Source organism: Macaca fascicularis, chromosome 17 (genome assembly GCF_037993035.2).
Source record: "Macaca fascicularis isolate 582-1 chromosome 17, T2T-MFA8v1.1".
Lineage (NCBI taxonomy): Eukaryota > Metazoa > Chordata > Mammalia > Primates > Cercopithecidae > Macaca > Macaca fascicularis.
The window spans coordinates 12,458,407-12,475,025 of record NC_088391.1 but is presented as its reverse complement, the minus strand read 5'-3'; the positions used below and the strand labels follow the sequence as shown (position 1 = coordinate 12,475,025).

Genomic DNA, 16,619 nt, shown 5'->3' with positions numbered 1-16,619 from the left:
CGAAATAGATGCAGTTTAGAGTTACACATGCTTACCTCTGCTGTGCTCTCCTTGACACTCGGTGCTGTTTGCTTTTGGACTTCTGTTCTGTATTTCCACTTTGTCTTTCTTCTTCTTCCTCCTCCTCTGGTGCTGGAAGTCCAGATTTTTTTTTGCTTCCTTTTTTAGAAGTTTTCAATGTTGGCTCTTCTTTTGGTGTACTTCCACCAAGAGGTTTTGGTGGTCGGCCTCTCTTACCCTTTTTTGGTGGACTATTCTGTTCATCTTCATTTTCTAATATATCTTCTTTGAGCCTCTTTTCCTCAGGCCACTGCTGTTCATCAGATTCTGAAGCCGTATGGCCTCTTTTCCGACCTCGCTGACTGCCTTTAGGTTTCTGTTCCTGTACCAACTTAGTCAAGTCATCCATACCTAATTTCTCCTCCTGTTCTGTGACGGGTGTTTTTTTCCTGCCTCTAGGCTTCTCCAATTCAGACTAGAGGAAAAAAAAAAATTCACAATTTATGGTTATGAAATTGTGAGTATATATATTTTGAGGAAACAAAAAAATGTTATCTACTGTTGTCCCAAACATGTACCTAAAATATACAGCTCTTAAATACACCAGAACTGTATTTATTTGCTTTTATTATAGTTTTTAATTTGAAAAACTTACCTGAGGTAAAAGGGTACATTTTCACTCTTACTTTTAAGTTGGAGTGTCTTCAAAGGAAACCTCTCAAGATCAGTATCTTATTATATTATAAATTTTAGTGAAGAGCTATCTCATTAAAAAGAGCATTATAAATTCAGTGCTTGGTCCTAAATGACAACTATACTAAAGTATCTGTTTTGATAGTCAATTTAAGTAATTCTAATTTTACCACACAGTGCATAAGACATAAAATATTAACTATATGACATGCTTACAACATCATAAAAGAAGTATTATTTTACAAATGGAGGTTGCAAGATATAAAAGGTAAACATATTCATCATTTATTATAAATTTTGGAAACACTTCTGAATTACAGATACTGCTTCTTTCTAGGTTTAACTAACAACAGAAACAACAAAAAACCAATGGCTTTCACATTTAAAATAAAATCCTAGTCTATATTCAGAGAATCTATATGTGAACCAGCATGAAGGCTGAAGAAATTCTCCGAAGACCCAACAATAATTTGTATGTATGAACACTTACAATACAAAGTTGATTTCCAAAAATCTGCAGCAATTTATATTTTCAAACATCACTGAAAAGAAAACAACAAAAACTATCAAATTATCTGTAACTTTTTCTAACTTTAAATTGAGTTTCCTGTGTGTGAACTGCATAATTACATCCTTGGTATTGTGTCCTTTGCCAACTTTGATTACTCGGGTGTTAGTGGGTTTTCTCTATATTCTTCTATGCTTTTGTGTATGCCTCTATGCTTACTTTTAAGTGTTATTTCTTTATTATTATTATTATTTTATTTTTGAGACGAAGTCTCGCTCTGTTGCCCAGGTTGGAGTGCGATGGCGTGATCTTTGCTCACTGCAAGCTCCACCTTCCAGGTTCACGCCATTCTCCTGTCTCAGCCTCCTCCCAAGTAGCTGGGACTACAGGTATCCGCCTCCATGCCTGGCTTTTCTTTTTTCTTTTTTCTTTTTTTTTTTTTTTGAGACGGAGACTCGCTCTGTCACCCAGGCTGGAGTGCAGTGGGGCAATTTCGGCTCACTGCAACCTCTGCCTCCCAGGATCAAGCGATTCTCCTGCCTCAGCCTCCTGAGTAGCTGGGACTAGAGGGCATGTGCCACCATCCGCAGCTAATTTTTGTATTTTTAGCAGAGATGGCGTTTCGCTGTGCTGGCCAGGCTGGTCTCAAACTCTTAACCCGAAGTGATCCACCTGCCTCAGCCTCCCAAAGTTTGCTGGCATTACAGGCGTCACTGCACCTGGCCTTTAAGTGTTATTTCTTATTTGCTTTGGACTGAATTGTGACCCCCATAACAACAACAAAAAAAAGTATGTTGAAGCTCTAATCCCAATGTGACCCTATTTGGAGACAAGGCCTTTGGGAGTATTTGGTTGAGATGAGGTCATGAGGTGGGACCCGCAGGATGAGATTAGTGTCCTTAGAAGAAGAAATACCAGTGAGTGAGCTTGGGTGCCTTTCTTCTTCCCCCCGCCCCACACCTCTCATGTGAGGACACAGGAGAAGGTGGCATCTGTGACCCAGGAAGACAGCCCTCATCAGGAACCAAATCTGCTGGCACCTTGATCTTGTACTTCCAGCCTCCAGAACTGTAAGAAAATACATTTCTGTTGTTTAAGCTACCCAGTCTGTGGTATTTTATAATGGCAGCTTGAGCTGACTAAGACACTATTGTATATTGTTTTAGAATAGAATGTGAGGTGAGATTCTAAACTGGATTCTCCACTCCCAAAGACACATTCAACCATTTCAGAATCAATGATTTGTAGTGCTTCCTTTATTTTGTATGTTTTGAACAAGAAGAATATTTACGGGCTATCATAACAGAAGCACAGTATTTTACTAAGTATAATTATGTGTCTGGTAGGGCTGAACCTACCTGTATTTCTCCTCCTTTTATATCTATTTATTCCTCCACATAGACTTGAAACAAAATCATGCTGGAATTTTACAATTATATATTCACTTGGAAAAAACTGTCATCCTTTTTTACTCCTATTTCCTAAACAGGAACGTGGCCTATCTTCTCTCTCTTCAAGTCTTCCAGTTTTGAGATTTTCTACATATAGGTCCTCCCTATCTCAGTTTTGAGATTTTCTACATGTAGGTACTCCCTATTTCTTTTTAAGGTTATATTTAAATCTATGAATCTGTCAATCAATCAATCAATCAAAGTTTGTTGTTGCAGTGGTTCTTGTGATAAAGAAAATAATCCCTTTTCCCCTAAATGTACATCTGATACAAAGCAAAATTATCAGAGTAATGTTAGTTACAAACAAAAATATATACACAGGTAAGGATAGATTTTCAATTGCTTGTTTTATTTTTCTAAGATTACAAAACTAACAATTCATCAAACATTCTAGAGCAATTCTAAAAAACAGTGGTGACAGCAGGTTGTTTTGTTTCTGATTTTTAAAAAGAATGCTTCAAGTATTTTGCCTTTAGGAAGAACGGCATTGACTACTGATTTAAAATAGACAAAACTTTTAGTACATTAAAGATGTATCCTTCTGGTACTAGTTTACTAAAAGTTCGTATTTGTCAAGAATGGATTTTAAGTTTTATTTATGTCCTCTAGGCATGATCTGAAATTATTTGTTTTTGGTTTTCCCTTTGGTTTATTTAATATATTATTATATTAAAAGATTTGGTAACATTAAGCTATCCTCATATTCTAAGGAGACGGGAAGATCTATACATGACTGGATTTAGTTTGTTTTTATTATTTAGAGTTTTGTGCACAAATTAAAAATTAACTGTTACTCAAAGATGAGAAGGTAAAAGAAATGTTAAATCAGAACTAAATTTAAAATGTTACTTCTTGTTTTAATTGCTACAATTCTTTTTGATGTCCAAAGATGTAAAAAGGAAGATGATTTCCTTTATGCTTTGGAAAAGGTTGGTGGTAAAAAGAAAACCCAATGTCTACTTTCTTGAGAATACTAATCTAGTTTCCTAAAGCACCACTACTTCTCATTTCTTTTTCATTTTGCATTGCACCGTTTTAAGAACAGAGGGAGTACAAAATTGAGGTTAGAAGCAAAAGATAGGGAAAATATGTTATTTATAAAGCTAAATATTTAAATACAAACGTATATGAAAAATAATTCCTTTGCCATAAAATTTCAATGTGAAGCTGGTAACAAGCAAATGAGACCATGCTCTTTGATTATAATCCACTGGTCTTTAAATTCAATTTGTGTCTCATAATGCTCATCTGAGGGCACTTCAGTCAAAACTAGCTTATTAGTAAGATTCTCCTAGCACCTGTAAAACTGGACCTAACGTTACACATTATCCATGCCACAACAAATAGCAAAAGGCCTCCACTGCAATCATACTAATAGATCTCAAGAGCTCAAAAATTCAAAACTGTTCTATGAAAAATAGAGTAGACTTTGCTCTGTACTATCCCAAAAGGTAAAAGTATACGTAAAATTTATAGGGTTACAGAATATTAAGAATTAATAAAAACCATGTTTCCCAACTTTTAGGGGATGGGAACACTAAGGGTATAAGTGTAGTACACTATAGGTGTGGGTATGAGTGGCCTAGTTGACTTTTCCAACAAATGAAATACATCATGAGCTCTCTGCTTAAAGCATTCTCAACATGGTGACCAGCTCTCATCACTAATAAAGGAATTTCTGCACTAAGTGAGAACTAAGAAGACATAATACCTTGTCCAATTCAAGGATTTTCTTCTGTAAATCCAGATAACAAGACTCTTTTCAAACTAAATGATCAATTCTTAATTTTGCTCATGTGAAATTTTTAAAGCACCAAAAAACATCATAACTTACAGTAAATATAGTGAGAATTCAGTAAAATTTTAGATAATTCTTTCTCGGCCGGGTGGTGTGGCTCAAGCCTGTAATCCCAGCACTTTGGGAGGCCAAGGCGGGTGGATCACCTGACGTCAGGTGTTTGCGACCAGCCTGGCCAACATGGTGAAAGCCCGCCTTTAAAAATACAAAAATTGGCCATGCATGCTGGCACACAACTGTGGTCCCAGTTACCCAGGAGGCCGAGGAAAGAGAATCACCTGAACCCGGGAGGCGGAGGTTGCAGTGAGCCCAGATCGCGCCACTGCACTCCAGCCTGGGTGACAAAGTGAGACTGCATCTCAAAAAAAAAAAAAAAAAAGAATAATTCTTTCCAAATAGAAAAACACTCTGCCAAAATAAGTTACTGGAGAAACATGAAAATAGACTTCTTGGCATGTGTAATGTTGGACCAGTAGAAGACAAGATGGACAGTAATATTTTAGAGAAAGCAAAAGTAATTATTTTTCGGATAACCTCTCACCTCTATTAATCAAGTAGATTCAAACATTTTAACTTTTATTATTATGATAACCATAATCAAAAGTCGTAACAATGAAACAGCAGCAACAATTCATTTGGGCTAAGTCACTTACTCTGATAAAGTTTACCAGCTAAGTATCCATAATTTACATACAGATAAGAAAATTGATTCTTATAGCCTAATCAGTTATTAAGAAAATGATCTGAAGCTGAACTGTAAAGTCAAAACAAACCCAGTTAAGTCCAGAGTTGTGTTAGAAGACATAACTGTATTTTGTGTCTATACTAAAAATTCAGCAAATTTGTCTTAAAATAACACAACTATCATACAAGTTATTTTATTATTTCTATTAAGATTTAAAAACTGAACAAGAACTTGAGAACTATAGCATTTTCTACCTTTAATAGCAGCTCAATTAGTAAAAGGCTCAAGAAATAAATTAAACGAAAAAACCTTTAAGGATCCTCATTCCATTCCCTTTCTCTAAGGCTAAGTCTAAATATCCTATGTTAACACCACCACCACCAACAACAAAACCCCAAGCAAATGAGGAAAACAAAACAATACAAAAACCAAACAGTTGAGTATGCAACTGGCAAGTCTAATACCAAAAACCTGAACAATTGAGATTTCTCATCACATTCATAAGGAGCACAGATTCTATATACTTAAATTACATAGAGGATAATTATAAACTCAGGTTTGTGATTAAAGCCACTAAAATAAAATGAAAATATAAATTTGATAGTCATGTTAACTGGTTTCAGTGTAAACATTACTATTTACTAAGTAAAATTATTATTAATATTATTATAAAATCAATGCAAATATCTCACCCTTACAAGATCAGAGTCGTCTCGTTTGTCACTTTTTTTCCCCGGCAAAGGTGAAGACATTGTGTAATCTTCATTTTCACTGTGATCCATTTCAGAACTATCAAGCCTTTTAATACAGATATTTGTAATTGTTATTACAATCAAATAACCTTAAAAGCTTTTTCTGTTCCTAGTATAGCTTTACAGATTCATGGGAAAAAATTTCATTCTTTTCAAAAATGAACCAGTTTTATTCTACCATATTTGATACTAACTCAACAAGCAATGAAGCTCATTTAATTCAATATAGTGAAGAAATTTAAAAAATCAAAAATTTAAATCTAGTTTTTTCTTTTTAAAACCTAAATTCTATTTTGGGGTCAGATCATAGAACCAATTAAAACTTTTCTTGTTGGCAGGTTAGCTTGGTCTACACACTGCAACCTGCCCCAGTTCCTTACCCTATTCTATTTTTTCTTCTCTCTGTAGCATTTAACACCCTCTAACACACCATAATTATTACATCTATTACTTACTGACTACCTTCCTCTGCTAGAATATAAGCATGAATCTTTTGTCAATCAATTTTACTTACCAATGTATGCCAAGCACTTAAATCAGCGCCAAGCATAGAGTAGGCATTCATATAAAGGTCCAGGCTTCTGTCCTGGGTGGTCTCATCTTTATCTAGTTTTTAAAACTAAATCTCAATCTCTGATCCAGCTGCACTGAGTTCTAAACTCACATATCCAATTGTCTACTCAACACTTCACTTGAAACTCTAATAGGCACCTGATCTTTAATGTAACCTAAACAGTCATTTGAACACTCTTCTTATTCCCACTTCCCCAAAACACACACATACAAACAGAGCCTGTTCTTCCTCAAGGCTTCTGTATCTCAGTAAATGGTACCACCATCTTTCCAGTTATTCAGGTAAAAAGCCCAGGATACACCCTTAAATCCTCCCTTTCCCTAGCTGTTCACATCCAATCCATCAGAAAGATCATCTGCATCTAACATCTAAATAAATCTTAGAGTGGTCTAAAGGTAGTGAGTTATTCTCAACTGATTGTTCATAGTTAGTTACACATCAAACTCCTTGTTTTAACTCACTCCTCCCTTCTCACTACTGCACTTGACTACTCTTTAAAAAAAAAAAAAATCTGAAATTTGACTATTTACCATCTTCTTCCCTCTTCATCCCTGCCATAGATTATGATTCGCTGACTCCTGACTGGTTTTTCTACCTCAATTCTAGCTCCTCTATAGTACATTCTGCACAAATCATCAAGGCAATTTTAAAAAAAAACACACACACAAAAATAAGATTGCTAGACTCCCTGGCCACCTTTTCAGTTGCACTTAAAATCAAATCCAGATTCCTTACCGTGGTTCACAAAGTCCAAACATAATCAGGCTACCTCTTAACTTCCTCTCATAATTTTTCCCTCATTCCTACTCTCCAACCAAACAGGTTTCTCAAATATACCTACTCCATTCCCCTGGAAACAGTCCCACTAAACAGATGGAATTTGGAAGAAAAAAAATAACAAAACAGATTGGTCACAAGTTGAAAGAAAGTTTAAAGAAAACTATATTGAAAAAATATAGGCCGGGCGCGGTGGCTCAAGCCTGTAATCCCAGCACTTTGGGAGGCCGAGACGGGCGGATCACGAGGTCAGGAGATCGAGACCATCCTGGCTAACACAGTGAAACCCCGTCTCTACTAAAAAATACAAAAAAAAAAAAAACTAGCCGGGCGAGGTGGCGGGCGCCTGTAGTCCCAGCTACTCGGGAGGCTGAGGCAGGAGAATGGCGTAAACCCGGGAGGCGGAGCTTGCAGTGAGCCGAGATCCGGCCACTGCGCTCCAGCCTGGGCGACAGAGCAAGACTCTGTCTCCAAAAAAAAAAGAAAAAGAAAAAATATAAATTACGACACTTTTGTGTTGAGTAACAAATGGATGATAAGGAGAGGGTGAAATTATACTTATCTTGAAAGTAAACAAGGGAAGTCAATTAAGATCTCTGAGCAATGAAATAACATCACAACAGCAGTATTTTTAAAGGATTATCTAGCAGTGATACAACATACACAGTTGAGAGGAATAAGGAAGTAAACTAGTCAAATACAACAATAATTAAAGAAAGAAAATGAACTAAATGATGACAGTAAAAAGAGAAGTACAAAACATTGCTTAGAAAAAAGTTAGTAAAACTTAGCAACTGAACAAATATAGAGGTGGGAAGAGTCAAACACAATTTTGAGGCTTTTTGCCTAGATGACTAAGTGAATTAGATCATCTTTGATTATAACGAGGAATTCAAGGAGAAAAACCAGTAATTTAGAAAATGAGTTGATGGAAATGTTTCTGGTCATGTTAAATATGAGGCCACTTGGTAGAAAATGTCCAACTGATATAACTAAACGGTCACTTAGGTAACAGCCACTAACATGCATTAATACAGGAATCTAGAACAAACAAAAGCTATAAATGCAATTTCTTTCATTTCTATCATACTACATATCATTCAAAAATTTATTCACTGTAAGAAATGTGGTGGTAAGATTTTTAGAATGTCACCTACCTTCTTTACTGATTGGTTATCAACAATGAAAAATACAGTATAGTCTTTTAATAATAACTTGGCAAAAATCAATAAATAGTGGCAGGTTAGCCCTATACAATGCTCTGTGCTAACAAATGGTGCCCTAAGCACTTATGCTAAAACTAGTGAAAGGATGAATTAATTTTCCTTTTATTTTTCTCAAAACAAGAATCATTTTTAAAACATTTTTTAATGAGCAAAGGACATGAACAGACACTTCTCAAAAGAAGACAAAATGGCCAACCATAAAAAAAATGCTCATCATCACTAATCATCAGAGAAATGCAAATCAAAACTACAATGAGATACCATCTCACATCAGTCAGAATGGCTATTACTAAAAAGTTAAAAAACAACAGATGCTGGTGAGGCAGAAGAGAAAATAGAACACTTATAGGTTGTTGGTGGGAATGTGAATTAGTTCAGCCACTGTGGAAAACAGTTTGGAGCTTTCTCAAAGAACCTAAAACAGAACTACCATTTGATCTAGCAATCCTATTACTGGTTGTATATCCAAACGCAAATAGATCGTTATAACAGAAAGGAACATGCACTCATTTGTTTAATGCAGCACTATTCACAATATCAAAGATATGGAATCAACCTAGATGCCCATCAATAATGAACTGGATAAAGAAAATGAAGTTCATATATACCATGGAATACTACACAGCCATAAAAAAGGATGAAATCATGTACTTCACAGCAAGGAGGCCATAGTCCTGAGCAAATTAACACAGGAACAGCAAACCAAATACTACATGTTCTCGCTTATAAATGGGAGGGAACATCGAGCACACATGGGCATACACATGGAACAACAGACGATGCAGACTACTGGGGGAGCTGGAGAAAGGAGGATATGGGCTGAAAAACTACCTATTGGGTACTCTACTCACTACCTGGATGCAATATACCCATGTAACAAACCTGCACATGTACCCAACGTATCTAAAAGTTGAATTTTAAAAACCCAAAAAGCAAAAACACACTTTTAAAACAAACAAAAAAGTTTATACATGTACATGGTACTAAACAAAGATATTCAAATGATACCAAAAAGTATAAAATAGCCTCCCTTCTATACTAGGTTAACATAAACACTGTTAAGATTTTGTATATTCTTCAAAAAAATTTCTATGCATATAAAAACAAATGTGAACATAAATCTGCTTTCAATACTTAAAGATTCCATAATGCTGTTTTATATACTTGGCCTTTTTCACTCAATAATGTATTGTGGAAACTCTTCCATACTAACTCAGACCTCATCATGTTTAATGACTATGTATCCCATTGTATGATACACCATAATGTAACAGTTTTAGAATTGCTACACACTGAGGTTGGAAACTAGTTTATGTGTACTAACACAGATTACCCCCAACAAACTAAACAATGAAAGGCTAAGATGGAGCACCCATCCAAAATGAGAAAGCAAGTAAGTATGAACTTGTGACTACCAATGTTAAATGGAAAAAGTAAGTAATACATTACTTTCCATTTACTGACATGAAACATTTTGGATTATATTATTTCAGATCTCATAGCCTTGCTGGAATCCTTAAATGTAAATTGTGGCATTTCTTCTGCACTTACCTCCCCTTTATTCTTCCAGGAGAGCTTGGATTTGAGCTGCTGCTTGCATTGCTTACAGTTTCCATTCGTGATGATTTGGTCTGAGATTGTTTGCCTGCTGATGAAAGCGGCTTGTTAACAGCTCCTAGAACATTGGTTGTTTTAGGCTGAAATGAGAAATGCACATCTTTTTATTTGATTAAAGCCAAAAGAAAGTTACATGTAAAGAACCATAAATAACATCTCTGTCAAGGTATTTACTTACAAATCATGAAAAATGTGTCTATCCTTAAGCAAAATAAGTATAAACTAAATATTACTTGAACAAATTAAAAACTATACAGACAGCATAACAGTTGAATTTCTTAGTTATTTGGAGAAAATGGCTTACATAAAAAGTGAGAACAAATGAAATGAATAATCAACAATGAAAATAGATAATTAGACCCTTGCCATGGAAAGACATAAGAATATGTTTTTTTAAAGATTTTTTATCTTGATATTAATCTAAGAAGTCTAAGAATCAGGTCTCCTGGGACTTAATTACAAGCTAAAAAGTAAGTCTGTGTATTTCAGCTTGCATATATTTAGTAAATATAATTATTTCTTACTAGTAAATGGAAGACAGTTAATACTTATATTTTTCTAGCTTGAAAATACAAATTTTTGAAGCAATACAATATAACACAATTTTGCCAATAATCACACTAAAATAAGCTGCCACATAAAAATTAAAATGATTCTCAAAACATACTTTTCCAGGAGTGAAAAATGATTTCATTTCAGGAGGCAGATAATTTTTGGTGTTACTGAAATTCTACAACCAAGAGAAAAAGAAGTTGTCAGTGAATATTAAAACACTATCTACGAGGTGGTTCAAAAGCCAACAAAGCAAAGAGCAGTTTTTTTATTTAAACTAAATTATCATATGAAACACAAAATTTTAGTCACTGATTTTAACTACTGTCATAAGCTTAAACCAACCTCATGCCAACTCTAATATTAACAAAACATATTTGAGCTCTAACATGTTAGAGCTCTCAGAGTGCATCAGAAAACACATGCTTCTTTAATAACACCCTTCAGGAGAAAGATCACATATACATCTATTACTCTGCTCACCTCAACGTGACAGCCCTTTTAGCTACTAAGCACTCCTACAGGGCTGTTCCAAATCTCTATACCCTGGTAAGGTCTTAACTGGCACTTTGCTTTAAAAGCAAAAGGAGGATAGTGGTCATTTCCATACTCTGTTACTCAATATGTTCAGCTAAATTATGAGGAATTAAATAAATTATGAGGGAGTAAGAGGGATTGTGGGAAATACTTTTTACATCTCATATCACACTCAAGTTTTTTGGAGAGTGGTTTGGTAACACTCTTGTAGTATTCCCAGGGTCTTAGGCATGTTCCAGTGTCCGTTCTCTGTTTGTTTCCTCATACCAATTACAAATCCCAATAAAGGGCTTTAACTTCAGACTGTATCTCTATCAGCACTCTCCTTCCCATTTTGAACAATGGCCATTAATTCACAAATTCACATGCTTTGATCACATTTCTGCCTGTGCTCTAAGACTGTCTTAAAACTGAACATAAACACCAGATCATCCTAATATCTGAACCTTACGTGTGTCCTCCAGTTTGACTCATATTCTGGTTCTGATCTTAAATCACATTCTTAAGACTCATAGCAATCTTTCCATGATGATTCCTATCTTCCTACAACCCAGTGCTCAGAATACATTTTATTTCAACTTACACAAATTGTAAAGCAACTACCTTGTCAGGTTGAGTGAAGAAACGAGCTGGTAGTACTGGGTCTTTAGGAGATTCCAAACTGTATGTAGTACTCTTTGACATGATGATATTCATGGCAACATCACACACGGTATACAGTTTCTGCAATAGTATATTTTTAAAAAACAGATACTTAAGCTGGCAATCTAGACTCTGTAAACTAGCAATAATATCAGAACATGAATCCAGTCTGAACAGTAAACTAATGAAAGCAATAGTCTGTGTAAGCATTTTAGTTTACACTACTGGTTTTGCTCATTTACTTGTAATAAAATTACTGCTAATTGCATGTCAGTAATTCTAATTACTAATAGAAAAAATTATTTGATGCTGTCTATAAATACTACAAAAGTTTCATACCTTACACCTAAATTTTTAAATCAATATGGAACCATAATTATTTACAAAGAATTACATACTTCATTCATTTTTGCATCATCTGGTCCTTGGGCATCTTTTGTTTGTTTAATATTTTCTACCATCTTTCTGATAAATGCATGACTGTTATTTTCATTTTTAGCCATTAATATTTCCAGAACAAACCAAAGACATCTAAAAAAAAAAAAAAAAAGGAAAAAAGAAATACAGAAGAAAATAATCCTTTGTTAAATATAGATACAATAATTCTAAATATAAATATAACAAACCTAGATTATGTAACTCCAGGAAGAAAAAAGAAAGAAACAGTTACAAATCAGCAAGAAAAAAGAATATGTCACACAAACATATCAACAGGTCAACAATGCAGACATAAGCTTATAAGATCCCTTCTTAAAATCTCACTAGATTTCCAAGGAGGCAGGTTAAAGAGGAAACATAAATGGCAGAAAGGATGAAGTCATCTTAACCCTCAGCTATGGCAGGGAGTTAAAGACTGTCAAAGGAATAGTGGGGCCATGGATCAAGTGAGGCCTCAGATACTCAAGACTGACTACAGTCCTGATGGGAACTCTTCAAGAGAATATAACTGCCTTATTAAATATAAAAACAGTTAAGAATATTCATTAATAGAGAGAACAAGTCACAATAGACAACTATAAGCATTGTCTTTACTTAAAAAGGGAAAAATTAAAAGAAAGCTTCAGTAGCTCAGTTTTAAAGTTAATTACATAAAACTCCATTCAATAAAAAATGAAAGTGTTTTGCCTATGTATTATACAGAGAGAAAGGAACAAAGTTATAGTTGATACATAGAGGAGAAAAGTAATGGGAAAAGGAAGAGAGAAATGTGAAGCAAGGTATTATACTAGAACAGAAAAAAATAACCTTTAGGAACTTAGGTATAGGATAAGTTCTTCTGAAGTGGCTCCCTGATAGAACGGAGATCACACATGGCTACACTGAGGCAACTTAGAAATACAACCGTTAAGTGTCTAGTAAATTCCAAAGGATGTTTTATTTATTTTTAAAAACCCAGTGTTCTCAGAAAGAGGTGGCTAGATGTTTTCAACAGTTTTAATCACTCTAACATAGAACTAATTTTGATAGAACTAATTTTTTTTTTTTTTTAAATAGAGACGGAGTCTCACTCTGTTGCCCAGGCTGGAGTGCAGTGGCACGATCTTGGCTCACTGCCAACCTCCACTGCCCAGGTTCAAGTAGTTCTCCTGCCTCAGCCTCCCAAGTAGCTGGGACTACAGGCACGCACCACCACATCTGGCTAATTTTGTTGTATTTTTAGTAGAGATGGGGTTTTGCCATGTTGCCCAGGCTGTTCTGGAACTCCTGACCTCAGCTGATCCACCCACCTCAGCCTCCCAAAGTGCTGAGACCTGTTTACACGCATGAGCCACCATGACCAGCCAACCTAATTTCTTATTTTTTAAAAAAGAAAACTGCAGTGGGAAAAAAGGGCATTTTTTCCTTTGCCATGAGAATTTATCAGTAATTTGATTTTATTCTCCTGAAGCTTCTCAAATTATTTAACTATGAAATATTTCCATACATTAAGACATTAAGAATTATTTTAACATAACAGGAAACTAAAGGCATCATAAATTAGTTGATTAAAAATCCCAATGGTAATCTTTTATTGTAACTGAAAGAGGACTAGGGTCTCAAGCTTATTTAAAGAATTATGCTGGTCTTAAAAAGACTTCTCTAAATATCATTATATTCCTATTCCCCATCTAGGCACGTACAGTGTTTTCAGTCTTCAAGCAATAATCTTTGAAAGAATTACAAATATTTTAAACTCTAGTTAGAGAATTACCAATTAAGTAATAAGTGGAAGTAGTTCCCCAGTTATGAATCTGGCCCATTGTTAAATCAGACCATTCTCTTTCTACAGAGGAAGATAGTTATTGCACAGAAAAATGTGCTTACTACATGAATGAAAAAGAGATTATTAACTGACCTCACATGAAAATCTACACAGTTTCAGAAGGAAGAAGGAAAAGAAAAGAAATGGAATGGAAATTTTAATGAATTACTTCAATAGAAAAGGAAGACCAGACTGGTAAAGAAACATAACTATAATAATTATGATTAAGTTTTGGGAAACTATATTAAAAATGTAATATAAAGAGATGGTATGAAAAAAGAAAGACAAGAGAGCAAATAAAGAACCTTAAATGCCTAATAAATGAAATACATCAATAAACTAATTACAATTGAGATCCAATTATCAGCATTAAGGAGAAAAAAATAACTTTCAGAAAATATGAAAATGGGATGGAAAAAGTCTTACTCTTTAACATCTTTAAGTTGTTCAATATCCTGTACTTTGACATAATCTGGGTCATGTGCCAAAAGGTGAATTGTATATGGAACAACATATTCTGGTAGAAGAGACAATAATTTTTCTGAAAAAGAAAAAAAAAAAAGAAAAGAAAAGAAAAAAGAAAAAGAAAAAGAAAAAAACAAACAAACAAAAAAATATCCAGGTTAGAAAACCAAATCTTACACACTCTTTCTTTCGTACTACATTTTCTGCATCCCAACAGTTTACCACAATGACTTGAAGAAAAATATATTGAAATACCCTGTGTTGAGGTACACGATAAACAGTCTATTCATTCACCTACCATGTTCAATACTGAAACGGCCTACTAAATAAATCGTGGGCTGAGGCTACAGAAACAAATATTTCAATTTTAAAATACGTAAGGAAAAAGTGACCCAAACAAACTATATTCAAGAGTGAGAGACAAAACATCTATTTTTCCTATTAGAAGTGACCCTATGTTTAACACTCTCTTTAAGCTGCTGAGCAAAATGAGTAACATCTAGTATTTTTCAGAGTCAGTATGGAACAACAAGAGGCTGACACTACTTGTAGCAGAAGAACAGAATGAAGGAACAGACTTAAGAGTTTCAACAGCTATTTAGTTTAAATTCAATTATTTTTGTATGTTGGCTGAGATAAGCACATTCTGTTAGAGAGGTCAGAATGGTAAACCTAATTGGTTTAATAAAGGGTACGCACAGACTGGGACTCATATTCTGGACAATTTCCATTTATTTATATTTCCTATTTTCCAAATAAAAATATAAATTAGATGTTTTAACCTCGTGTATATGTGTCAATAAAGCATCAAATTTCCTTTATTTCTATTGCTAAATCTACAGAGAATAGTTTGTATGTAACATCATTCATTTCAAGGCCAATGTGGAAAGAAAAAAGTAACACAGTTTAAAATCTGGTGAAATTAAAATTAAATTCTATCAAATATTTATTCAGTGTTTACTATGTTCCAGGCCTATATTAGAATCTAAAAATATAAAGATGAGTAAGACTAGGTAAAGAGCTCACACTAAAGCATAATCAGAGACGGAAGCTACACTTCAATGTGAAAGGTGCACCAAAAGAAGAATGGCTAACATACTGAGCACTTCTTTGGGCCATATATTATGCCAGGCACTGCATGTAATTTTTTAATTCTCATAACAACCATAAGCAATCAGTATAATTATATCAATTTTGCAAATAAGGAAACTAGGGCACGAATGATTAAGCAATCTGCCAAAATACGACCAGTAAATGGCAGAGGTGGGCTGTGATTGCAGAACCCTCACATTTTCCAACGTAAGGAAGGAAGAAAAAGAAAGAGGGTCACAGTGATGTGGTAGCCACAAAACTCTATTTTGAAGCATTCAAAAGGTGTCAACCATGTTCCTTGGTTTTGTTCACTGTTTGTCTGGAAAAGGGAGTCAATTTCCAGATAGAGTTAACAACAGAGAAAAAAGACTGTTACACAAATTTCAAGTAATCGAAAGTAAATGAAACAGAGAGTTCATAATAGGGAGCAGAAAGAAAGCTTGAAACTCAGGCTGAGAGCAAACTATAAAGGGCTATGATAAGGTGTTTCAACTTTATCCCACGAGCAACAGAGAATCAACAGAAATTTCAAGTAAGGGACTGATGCGATCTAATCTGTTTTAGAAGGATAATTTTGATAACAATGTGATACAGCAGGCAGTGGGTCAGAGGCACAGGAACAATTACTACAGGGAGGCAATGTATACAACAATCCAAGTGAAAATATAGCAAGGTAGGAGAGTAGAAGATAAATGTTCAAGACATTTGGAGAAAGAATTAACAGAACTTGCTCACGGATGAGAGGAGGGAAAAACGGTATGAATAATGCCTCTCATTTCTAACTGAGATAACGGGATGGATTTTAATGCTGATTGTTAAACAAATCATAGAAGTCAAGAGGCACACCAACTAACCTCAATGGGGTAAAGTGAGCAGATGAAAAGTAGGCACGCAAACACCTGATATTAATGTCAGCTACAGGTGAGAACAAACAACAAAGATCAAAGACGTGTACTTTTTTTCGACTAAAATAAGATAATGTTTAGACAATCTATATAAATGTACAAA

At 34.6% G+C, this 16,619-nt stretch overlaps 1 protein-coding gene across 12 annotated transcripts in view; it reads right to left on the bottom strand.

The window, feature by feature from the left end:
• PDS5B (PDS5 cohesin associated factor B) overlaps positions 1 to 16,619 on the bottom strand; it is a 189,304-nt gene that overhangs the window by 7,452 nt on the left and 165,233 nt on the right. For 8 of the 12 annotated variants that reach the window (XM_005585608.5, XM_005585609.5, XM_005585612.5 and 5 more), the window contains 7 exons: positions 14,481 to 14,595; positions 12,211 to 12,343; positions 11,774 to 11,893; positions 10,749 to 10,811; positions 10,016 to 10,161; positions 5,828 to 5,933; positions 36 to 475 (listed from right to left, as the gene is read on the bottom strand). In XM_005585608.5, coding sequence (XP_005585665.1) covers positions 36 to 475; positions 5,828 to 5,933; positions 10,016 to 10,161; positions 10,749 to 10,811; positions 11,774 to 11,893; positions 12,211 to 12,343; positions 14,481 to 14,595 — 1,123 coding nt within the window. The remainder of the gene's footprint in view (positions 1 to 35; positions 476 to 5,827; positions 5,934 to 10,015; positions 10,162 to 10,748; positions 10,812 to 11,773; positions 11,894 to 12,210; positions 12,344 to 14,480; positions 14,596 to 16,619) is intronic. The other 4 variants (XM_005585610.5, XM_005585611.5, XM_074021829.1 and 1 more) reach the window with 1 other exon arrangement.